This window comes from Sapajus apella, unplaced genomic scaffold (assembly GCF_009761245.1).
Source record: "Sapajus apella isolate SASKATOON/1434 unplaced genomic scaffold, GSC_monkey_1.0 scaffold118, whole genome shotgun sequence".
NCBI lineage: Eukaryota > Metazoa > Chordata > Mammalia > Primates > Cebidae > Sapajus > Sapajus apella.
The window spans coordinates 3,907,092-3,917,285 of record NW_022437058.1 but is presented as its reverse complement, the minus strand read 5'-3'; the positions used below and the strand labels follow the sequence as shown (position 1 = coordinate 3,917,285).

At 48.7% G+C, this 10,194-nt stretch overlaps 1 protein-coding gene across 2 annotated transcripts in view; it reads right to left on the bottom strand.

Moving 5' to 3' along the window:
• The window catches only part of IPPK (inositol-pentakisphosphate 2-kinase), a 58,615-nt gene that overhangs the window by 23,669 nt on the left and 24,752 nt on the right, over positions 1 to 10,194 (bottom strand). For both annotated transcript variants that reach the window (XM_032260484.1, XM_032260485.1), the window contains exons 7-9: positions 6,328 to 6,386; positions 4,296 to 4,368; positions 1,571 to 1,850 (exon numbers count right to left, since the gene is read on the bottom strand). In XM_032260484.1, the coding sequence (XP_032116375.1) occupies positions 1,571 to 1,850; positions 4,296 to 4,368; positions 6,328 to 6,386 (412 nt within the window). The remainder of the gene's footprint in view (positions 1 to 1,570; positions 1,851 to 4,295; positions 4,369 to 6,327; positions 6,387 to 10,194) is intronic.

Below are 10,194 nucleotides of genomic sequence, written 5' to 3'. Positions count from 1 at the left end.
GGAAAACAGGGAGAAACCACATCTCAACAAAAAAAAAAAAAAAAAAAAAAAAAACAAAAATTAGTTGGACGTGGTAGTGATGCCTGTAGTTCCAGCTACTGGAGGCTGAGGCAGGGGATCGCTTGAGCCCAGGAGGCAGACGTTGCAGTGAGCCAAGATCACACCATGGCACTCTAGCCTGGGCAACAGAACCAGACCTTGTCTTTAAAATAAATAAACAAACATATATATGTGTGATGGCATAGATACAGACTTATGGTAATTAAGTAAAAAAGTCAGGTCACAAAATGTCATGTAGAGTATGATCTTATTGTTTTAAACTGCACATCCCAGCAGCTGGGCCCGGCTCCACTCCCTCCTGTCTGCGTCCACGTCCAAGGTCTGCAGGAGCCCCAGGGTTCTGTGGTGCCTCCTCTTAGTGCCCCCAGACTACCGCAGCAAGTGGTGCCATCTGTCCCTCCAGACACAGTCTGCTTTCTTAAAAGCAGGTATGTACCAAGATTATGGGCATAATTTTAAGAAAATTTTCTGAAATGATCAGGAATCACTTTCATAACAAGAAAAAAAAACCCACAAAATGTATTTGTAATGAGAAAACATGGGGGCCAGACATGGTGGCTCATGGCTGTAGTCACAGCACTTTGGGAGTCTGAGGCGGGTGGATTGCTTGAGGTCAGGAGTTCAAGACCAGACTGGCCAACATGGTGAAACTCTGTCTCTACTAAAAATACAAAAATTAGGTGTGACAGTGTGCGCCTGTACTCGGGAGGCTGAGGCAGGAGTATCGCTTCAACCTAGGAGACAGGCTGCAGTGAGCTGAGATCACATGACCGTACTCCAGCCTGGGTGATAGAGTAAGATCGTGTCTTGAAAAAACAAAAGAAAAAGTTGGCACAGGCAGCAGAAAAGAGGGCAGAGCCTAGGGTATGGGCGGGTTTCTGGCTGCACACAAGCAGGACCATTGTCTTCAAACCGTCTCAGGCTCCCAGAGACCGTGGGGTTTCTGTAGGCTGCCAAGAGTCACGAGCAGGCTCAGCTCATGAGACGTCAGGATACACAGCAGCGGCCAGGGCCCAGCTCTGCGCCATTCTGTCTGCAAGGAAGGTGTCCTGCAGTCCACAGGCCCCACGGGTCTGTCTCTTTACTCCAGACTTGTGAAGACACCCCACTATGGCAGGACACAGCCCTCAAGGGTTTCTGTGCCTCAATTCTCCCCGTCTAAGGAACAAGCCAAGGAAAACCTGTCCCCAGGGTTGCAATGAGGATCCAACAGGATAACATGGTTGAAAACATTCGACAAAACAGAGAGGAACACAACATATGGATGATATTCTGGGGGAAATCCTACAGCCCAAATGTGTCCTGCAATTTACAGACGCAGATTAAAAGCAAGAAAGGAGGTCAGCATCTGGGAGTGAGAGGCAGCTAGACCCTGTGCTGGGAGCCCTGGCAGAACCAGGTGGCATCCCCAGATCCCCCAGAAGGCTTTGCTGACCGCCACCCACGGGGACTGCAGAGTCCTAAGGCCCCTGCGGCCCCCACCGCCTACCTGGGGAACACTGGGCCCTACCTTGGCAGCGCAGGCTCCTGCTGAAGGGGCTGGCTTCACAGACTCGCGGGCCCCGAGGCCCAAGCCCCGGTCTCAGGGTGCCTGCCCGGCCCTTGTCCGAGCTGCTCAGCAGCACCTGCGTGATCACGTGCACCAGCTCCCTGATCACAGCCCTTGTGCAGTGGGGCCCACTGGCCAGGCCATTGGAAGGGAAGAAGAACGGCTTCAGGTGGTGTGCAAGCTCGCTCCAGTCAGCCACGGGGCTCCGGGCATCTTTGCAGCCATAAATCAGCTCACCATTCTTCAGGCAGGGAAAAGAGAGAGGGAAACATCAAACCACCAAGCTTGTAGGAAAAGACCTCAGTCCCCACCACCAGCAGGCCAGGCAGTGAGTGAGAGCCAAGGGCCCTGATGCTGTTGAACCCATCTGTGGCCGCTGCATACTCCAGCTCCTCCAGGGAAACCCACCCTCACGAGCCATGCTATCAACCAAGCAGCAAACCCTGAGACATGAAAAAGAAGAAAAGGTTTCAAAAACTAAAGAGCAGTGCCCTGGCCTGACCAACGCCCCCCCAGACAATGATACACAGTACATTTAGAAGCCAAGAGCAAATGCTCACCACAAGTGACAAACTCCCAAAGCCACCAGCTCAGTTACTCAAGAGCCTGAGGGCCTTGGCTTGGCCCTGAGCAGGCAAACGCAAGGATGGCAGTCAGCACCAGCACAGCAGATGAGTGTGTCCTGGGGTTCAGGCCACGCCCAGGGTGACCCCAGTGCTGGGTGGTGCTGCCGAGCCAGAAGGTGGGAGAAGCTGCTGGCATCACCAGTATGGAAACATCCATGCTCAAGACTGTTCTACCTTTTTAAATCAAGCCCAACAAAGAAATTCCTTACAACATCAACATTCAGATTCATACAAACCCAGGGCACAGGCAGGGACATCCGCTGCTATGCCCGGTGGGGAGCTGACACCATGACTCGTGGGGGTCTGGGTGGTGCCCAGGGGAAAGGCCTCTGATAGCAGCCAACCCCAGGGAAGTAGCAAATCTTTGAATCTTATTTATTTAATTTTTCATGTTTTTGAGACAAGGTCTCACTCTGTTGCCCAGGCTAGAGTGCAATGGAGTAATCAAGACTCACTACAGTCTTCAACTCCCAGGCTCAAGCAATCCTCCCACCTCCGGCTCCCAGTAGCTGGGAACACAGGTGCACACACCATACCGAGCTAATTTTTTTATTTTTTGTAGAGACAGAGTTTTGCCATGTTGCCCAGGCTGATCTTGAACCTCTGGCTCCAGCTATCCATCCACCTCAGCCTCCCAAAGTGCTGGGATTACAGATGTGAGCCACTGCACCTGGCCCACACCTGGAACTTCAGAGTTTTCAGTTTTCTGCCTTGCTGGGTTTGAATACTGAACCAGACCAGGTCGGCAGGAGAGCAGATGGAATGCACAGTAGGCAATGTGCCTTGGCGCTGCCCTGTTATCTTAAAATGTCATTCTGCATCCCTTCTCTGAATCCATCCCCTTTTCAACTCTTTTGAAACAATCCTAATCCTTGAGACTTTTCCATGCTGATTTTAATGGAATCAGCAGCCAGCCAGAGTTCCAGGCCCCAGACACCTTAGGTGCAGGCCAGATGGGTCAGAAAACAGTCCACTTGGGATAACATGCCAGTCTTATAACAGGCTTCAAACAAATCCCTGATGAAACAGAATGTATCTTCAGAGTTTAATTACTGAGTTTATAAAAATAAATTACATAAATATGAAATAAAAACTGCCTGCGAAATATGTTATCCTTTCCTGGATTTGGGAAGGTGGAGGCAGACAGCGAATGAAGTCAATTCACTGCCCAGCAGCCAGCACCATGGGGTTTCTAAGCAAGACCAGGGGAGGCAGGTCAAGAGCAGGCCCCATCTGCCCAATGCTGAGAGGCATCCAACCGGGCAGCAGGACGCCAGCCACGTGGAGCAGTGAGGAGAGGGGCCAGAGCTTCCGGTTCACCAGTCACCTTGTCGAGACCACGGCACACAGGAAGCTGAGAGGCTCGTGCCCAACAGCCCTGCCTTCTCTGAAGGATCCACCTGCCATGGCTGTCAGCTCCCCAGGACTCTGTCCCCAGGTGTCACTTATGTGTGATGGATTATGAGGCTACAACTGGGACCGGAGTGATGACAAGGGGGAGCCCAGAGGATACATGTCCAACATAGGCCCAGCACCCCGACTGCCACCCAGGCCTGCCCTGCCCTACATATCATCCCCGTTTTTCCCCCCAGCCTCTCCTCCACAGACACCCCAACCCTGCCTGGCCCTAACCCCACCTGCTCTTCCTTGGACACCACTGCCAGCAGTAGGCCAGGTGATGCCATCTCAGATAGTGCTAGAGCCATCTTCACCAGTGGTTCACCCGTCTGCTCATCACGACAGACCAAGGCCCACTCATCAGTTGTTAGGGCTTTGGTCGAGCACCCCAGGGTCATGGAAAACCTACAGTCACTCAGATATTGTACTTGTGGAAGGAACAGTCATGGAAAACCCACAGTCACTCAGAAAAAGGTCAGGGAAAGACAGGTCTGGAACTAAAAGGTCAAAGGTGAAGGGTCAACCAGTCAGGGCATGAGGACCCCAAAGGGGATGTCAGACACACACAACGTGCAGCCCAGCCCAACACCCTTGTCTGTAAAGTCACCTGAACCTTCGCTGGCCCTACTCTGAAACCACCATAGAATCAAAGCAGCTCTTACCTTAAATATCTTTAAGTTGTTCTGTGCCTCCTGTAGCAAACTCTTCAAGGCAAAGTGCATTCTCTGTTTGTTTCTAAAAGGGAAAAGTGTTAACATGCTTTAAAAGCAGCTGGAACTGACCTGTCCCTGCACACACACCTGCACGTGGCTCCTGGTGGGTACTCCCAGGGGTCACTGGGAAACCCAGAGTCCAGCTGGGTCCAAATAGTGACATTCTCCTCTCACTACAGCCCTGCCATGGGCTCCCTCCCCACAGGGTCACAGACACAGCTCCACAGCCTGGCACACACTCACTAGAGATGTGGAGGTTGGCCCTGACCCCTGGGCCTGCGGGAGATGTGAGGGACCCAACTGAGGCACACGAGGGGGAACCCGGCCAGCAGCATCACAGCCCGACCCAAGAGAAGTTAACAGCTGCTCTGCCTCCCCTGTTCCTCCTGCCGCAACTTCCAAAGGCTCAGGGGCAGCAGGAGGCCCATGACGGGCCATGGAGCGGGTGCCGGGAGCCAGGGACAGGCTGGAGCCCCAGAGAGCCTCGCCCTCCAAGCAAAGAGCTGTGAGGCTGGTCTCCTCCCCGACCTCCACATAGGAACCTCAGGGGGTCAAGCTGCCCATGCAGGCACGAGAGCCTGGCCCTGCCAGTGAGGAGAGCCCACGAGCACACACTCAGAAACGTGCCCAGTATCCATGCACTCTCTAGCTGACTCCCAAAAGCCTGCATTCTACAACATTCCAGGGAGGGTTCCCTACCTATGTTCTGACAATTTAATAAATTATCAACAATTAATCTTTATTACAAATGCTTCACAATTTACAGCCTTTAGGTGCAAAGGGAAATCCACATGGGACCCACAGGTGACTGCACTGCTAGCCTCGCTGAAGCCATGGAGCAAGCGGCATTGGTGCCGCCTTCCGAATGAACATTCCCGATGTCTGCGAACTTTTTAACTTCCAAAGACAACTCTGTGTTTGATCTTTGTTCCAGGAAGTTTGCAAGAGCATCTAACCAAAAGCACTGACATGACGACCAGGTGCGCACTCAAGAGGCAGTGCTGAGCACTGACAAAGGCAGGGGCACGAAATGAATGGTCAGAGGGCAGGGTGGGAGGAAAGAGTAAAGAAACTCACGCAGCTGAGTGAGAAAAACCGGACTCTCCAGAAAACAGCTCTGCGGTAATGGGGGTCCCAGGGAGGGAAAGGAGAAAGCCGTGCTGATCAAAAAGGACAGCAATGGCTCATAAATCCACACTGCCCTGTGGCCAAGGACTCTCTCCTGGGCGTATAAGGTGAGGTGAAGGGCCGGGAGGTACTCCCCTGAATCCCAGGTGCTGCCCAGGTCCCATCTCCCTCCATCTGCTCCCACCCTAAGTCCTGCCAACTCCCTTTGCTGCCCCCTTGGCCTCAGGGCCTTGCCCGCTGGACCCCAGGCCCCACTGCTGACTGACCCTCCCCAGCTCCCAGCCACTACTGCCTTCCTAACCACAAAGACTCTGGCCAGGACTGGACTTTGGGCTGCCCCAGGTGAGTAGTGTGTGGCACACAGCAAAGCTCTGAAGGCCAGGGAGTGTGGAGGCAGTGCCAAGGTGGGGAGTAGAACTCAGGTGCTTGATCAGAGGCTGCAAGCAGGCCTTGCCCAGACAGAAATGGCCACTGCAGCAGCAGACTTTTTAACATCCGCAGAGGAGAGAGAGATCAAAGGCACAACCAACCAAACTATGAGGGCCCAGACTAGGAGGTCAAGGCTGAGCACCAGCTGATTTCTGATATAAGTAGAAGACAAATCTGGTCACAATTCGGATGAGGGAACAACCAGTACGTGAGCAAGCACCTAAGACTGCGAGCACAGAGACAGGAATGGAGCACAAAGCCCCAGGTGTCTATAGTGCTGATGGCGAAGGGGAGCCCTGAAGACAGAATGGGGCCCTCCCCCACTTCCTATCTCACAAAATACCCCCCACCAGGCACTGCGTCCCCACCCCACCCATCTCCAGGGAACGTGACACAAGGGGGCAAAGGAGAAGTGTTCTCTTACCCTGAGTAGAGATCAAGGGGACAGTATTTACTGATCTGCTTCCACTTCCCAGTTGCCACCTGTGAAAACACCAACAGGAGGGCATGAGGTGACTGGTGCTGGTGACTGCACTGTGCCAACTGAACACACAGAACAGCATCAATGATGAAGACAATGAAGACGGGCTGAAGCCTTGCCCTGGAAAAGGTGCCACCACCTTTGCAGGTGCACATCGCTGAGTGGGGGAGGGAGCCACTTGACTTCCATTCAAGGAAACCTTGGCCCCATCTGTGAGATGCGACGTGACACGGCCCCCAGGCCAGCCCTTCACAGGAGCAGGGAAGAAAGCAGCAAACACCTTCAAATTACATGGCAACATTCTGATAATGTAACAAACCTTTAGAAATTATAATATCCAGTAACCATTAACAAGAAATGTCATGTTGCCAGTTGGAAGATAATTGGCCTAACATTTTGAAAGGCAACTTGGTGGTATCCACCAAACTTTAAAATGTCTATGTCCCCTGACTCAGCAAATCTACAAGGAACCTAGAAGAACTAGCACAGGGCAAAAAGGTAGAGAGACAAGAATGTCCACTGCAGCCTTACGGATAACAGCAAACCCTGAAACCAAGAGAGACAGTCATCAGTAGGGAAATGACTAAATAAATCACAGCCCATCCACAAGTGGGGCCAGCACACAACAAGCAATTTATTGAATGAAGGAATGTATAAATGATATGCAGCCACGAACAGAAAGAGGCAGAGTTAAAAGTCACCAAGATTTATTCAAGGAAAAAAGCAACTGGCGGAACAATAGATACAGTGTAATGTCATTTTTGCTTAAAAAAAAAAAAAGCTCATGTACAAATATACATGCATATATCCAAATATGCACTGAAAAAGCCCTAAACAATCACAAACGATCCTCAAGGATCAAGTGAAAAAAGCAGTTAGACAAAGTACATATGGCATGATCCCATTTTTCCTTTGTAAGAGAGTGTGTGTGTATACGTACAGGAATGTAAACATTAGAATATGTGAAGAGAGATCACTTCATTTCCACTGAATTACACACATATTTTTGTGGGCACAGGAAGAAGTCTGAAAGATATGCAAACATATCTGACAACATGAGTTACCTGGGAAGGCAGGACATCCAATTCATGCCATGTCATATGTTACCGGTTATATGAGCAGGTAGTGCTTTATAGTACAAAATATTTCTTAAAAATTTGTCACATATGTTGAAAGTGAATGGTGACCATGAAAATCGTATCCTAAGGGGCATGGTTCACATACCATCTTTCCCCTAAGAGCTTAGATAGTAATCACACCACAAAGAAAAGAAGGGGTGATGTTGGTGAAATGGTGGCACAATGAGCTCCAGAAATTCTCTCCTCCTAAAGGCAATCAGAAAACTGGTTAAAAAGTCACAATCAAAATTTTTGAAGTCTGGAAATTGACCACAGACTTGAAACAATCCACGAAGCATTTATTCAAGAAAAACAGCTAAATCTAACCAAGATCAGTAAGCTTATTGGCACTTTAAATCCCCTATTCCCATCCTCCTATCTCTAGCTCCAAGGGAACCCTGAAAACCAGTAGCTGCAATCACAGTGAAAACCAGCTGCCTGGCAGCCACAGACAGCACAGAAGAGGGCAGGGCATCTCCAAAGCCTCACTCTCAGAGAGTCACTATTTGACCTATCTCTGGGTTCCCGGAAAGATCACACTTGCAAGGCTGTCTTCACTGACCTGGCTCAGAACTCACCCATGCAGGAGGCCTTTTCCCCAGGGGCATTTGTCAACAACATTTAGAGGCAACTGTTTAACTTGATGCTTTTGTGGAAGGTGAATAAACAGCAAATGATTAATCAAAACTCAAAAGGAAAAGCTGAGTAACAAGCTGTGCACAAAGGCTCTGAAAGCCCCAGCGTATACCTGGGAATCTGGAAAGCCTTTACAAAGACTCAGAGATCTGAGAAGGCCCTCAGCTCTTACCTGAGCTGATCTGAGGCTCCACGGAAGTGAAGGCTAAGGCAAAACTATCAAACCACCCTAGTGAATACTGAGTGGGCCCCAACACACAAACAGAGCTCCTCAGCAAAGACTAGGAGACTTATTCATTCTGGCATGCCTGCCATTGAAGAAACTATCTACTGACCCACTAGCTGCCCACTAAGCTAACTGAGCAGACTTTAGAAGCCACATATGACAAAGAATACACACTTCACAAAATTAGTGCAGAAAAGTCCCTAAACAAACAGTAACAACGACAACAAGCAGCAATTAAAAATCCTGCAGAGGGAGTAGAATCTAATTCCAGAGGGGCCACGTTATATTATTTCAAATACCCACTTTCAACCTATCATCATAAAACACGCAAAGAAACAACAAAGTATGGCCTATATACAAGAAAAAATACAATCTCTAGACTGTCCCTGAGGAAGCCCAGACACTGGACTTGCTAGACAAAGACTTCAACCAACCTAAATATGATTAGAGCTAAAGGAAAGTAGAGACAAAGAACCAAAATGAATGAGGAGAATAATGTCTCAACAAATAGAGAGTATCAATAGAGAGGTACAAATTATAAAAAGGAACCAAAACGAAATTCTGGCCAGGCATGGTGGCTCACGCCTGCAATCCCAGCATTTTGGGAGGCTGAAGTAGGCAGGCTGCCAGAGCTCAGGAGTTCAAGTCCGGCCTGGGCAACATGACAAAACCCCATCCTACAAAAAGTTTAAAAACTAGCTGGGCATGGTGGCATGCACCTGTAGTCCCAGCTACTAGGTGGAGGCTGAGGCAGGAAGATGGCTTGAGCTCAGGGGGATCAAGGCTACAGTGAGTCATGTTCATGTCACTGCAGTCCACTCTGGGTGACAGGGCAAGACATTGTTTAAAATGAAAAAAAAAGGAAGAAAGAAATTCTTTAGTTGAAAAGTACAGTAGCTAAAATGAAAAAGTAACTAGAGGGGCTCAAGAGCAGACTTGAGTAGGCAGAAGAGAAAACGGGTAAATTTTAGGATAGAGATCAAGAGATCTACACCTAGACACACCAAAATCAAACTGTCACAGGACAAAGACAAGGAGAGAATCTTAAAAAGCAGCGAGAGGTGACTCATCCCATACAAAGCACCATCCCTAAGATTAACAGCTGGTTCCTCATTAGAAATCATGAAGACCAGGAGGAGGCAAGATCATGACATATCCTCAGTGCTAAAAGGAAGACTGCCATCCAAGAATTCTAGATCAAGGCTATCCTTTGAAAATGAAAGAGAAATTAACACATTGCCAAATAAACCATAGCTAAAATAATTTGTTGCTAGCAAACCTACCCTATAAGAATTACTTAGAGGGAATCCTTTGGGATGAAATAAAGGATACTAGACAGTAACTCAAATCCACAGGAAGAAATAAAGAGTATCAGTAAAAGTAACTACATAGGTAAACATAAAAGAAGGTATAAACATTTTTTGTAACTCTTTTTCTATATAATTTAAGAGACAACTGCATAAAGTCATAATTATAAATCTGTGTCGCCCAGAACATGATGTGGAAACATCTAATTTGTATCCCAATAACAGCACAAAGGTGGGAGGAGGCAGCAAAGCTTTAGAGGAGTAAAGCTTTTGTCTACGATTGAAATGGAGTTGGTATTAAACTATACTCTTTTAAGTTATTATGTGAAATTAATACTCACAGCAACTAGATAGAAAGTCAACAAGGAAGAAGGCTTGAACAGCAGTATAAACCAACTAGATCTAACCTATCCATAGAAAACTACATCCAGCAGCAGCGGGTTACACATTCTGCTCAAGCAAACATGGAACATTCTTGGAGAGGAACCTTATGTTAAACCACAAAACAAGTCTCGATAAATTT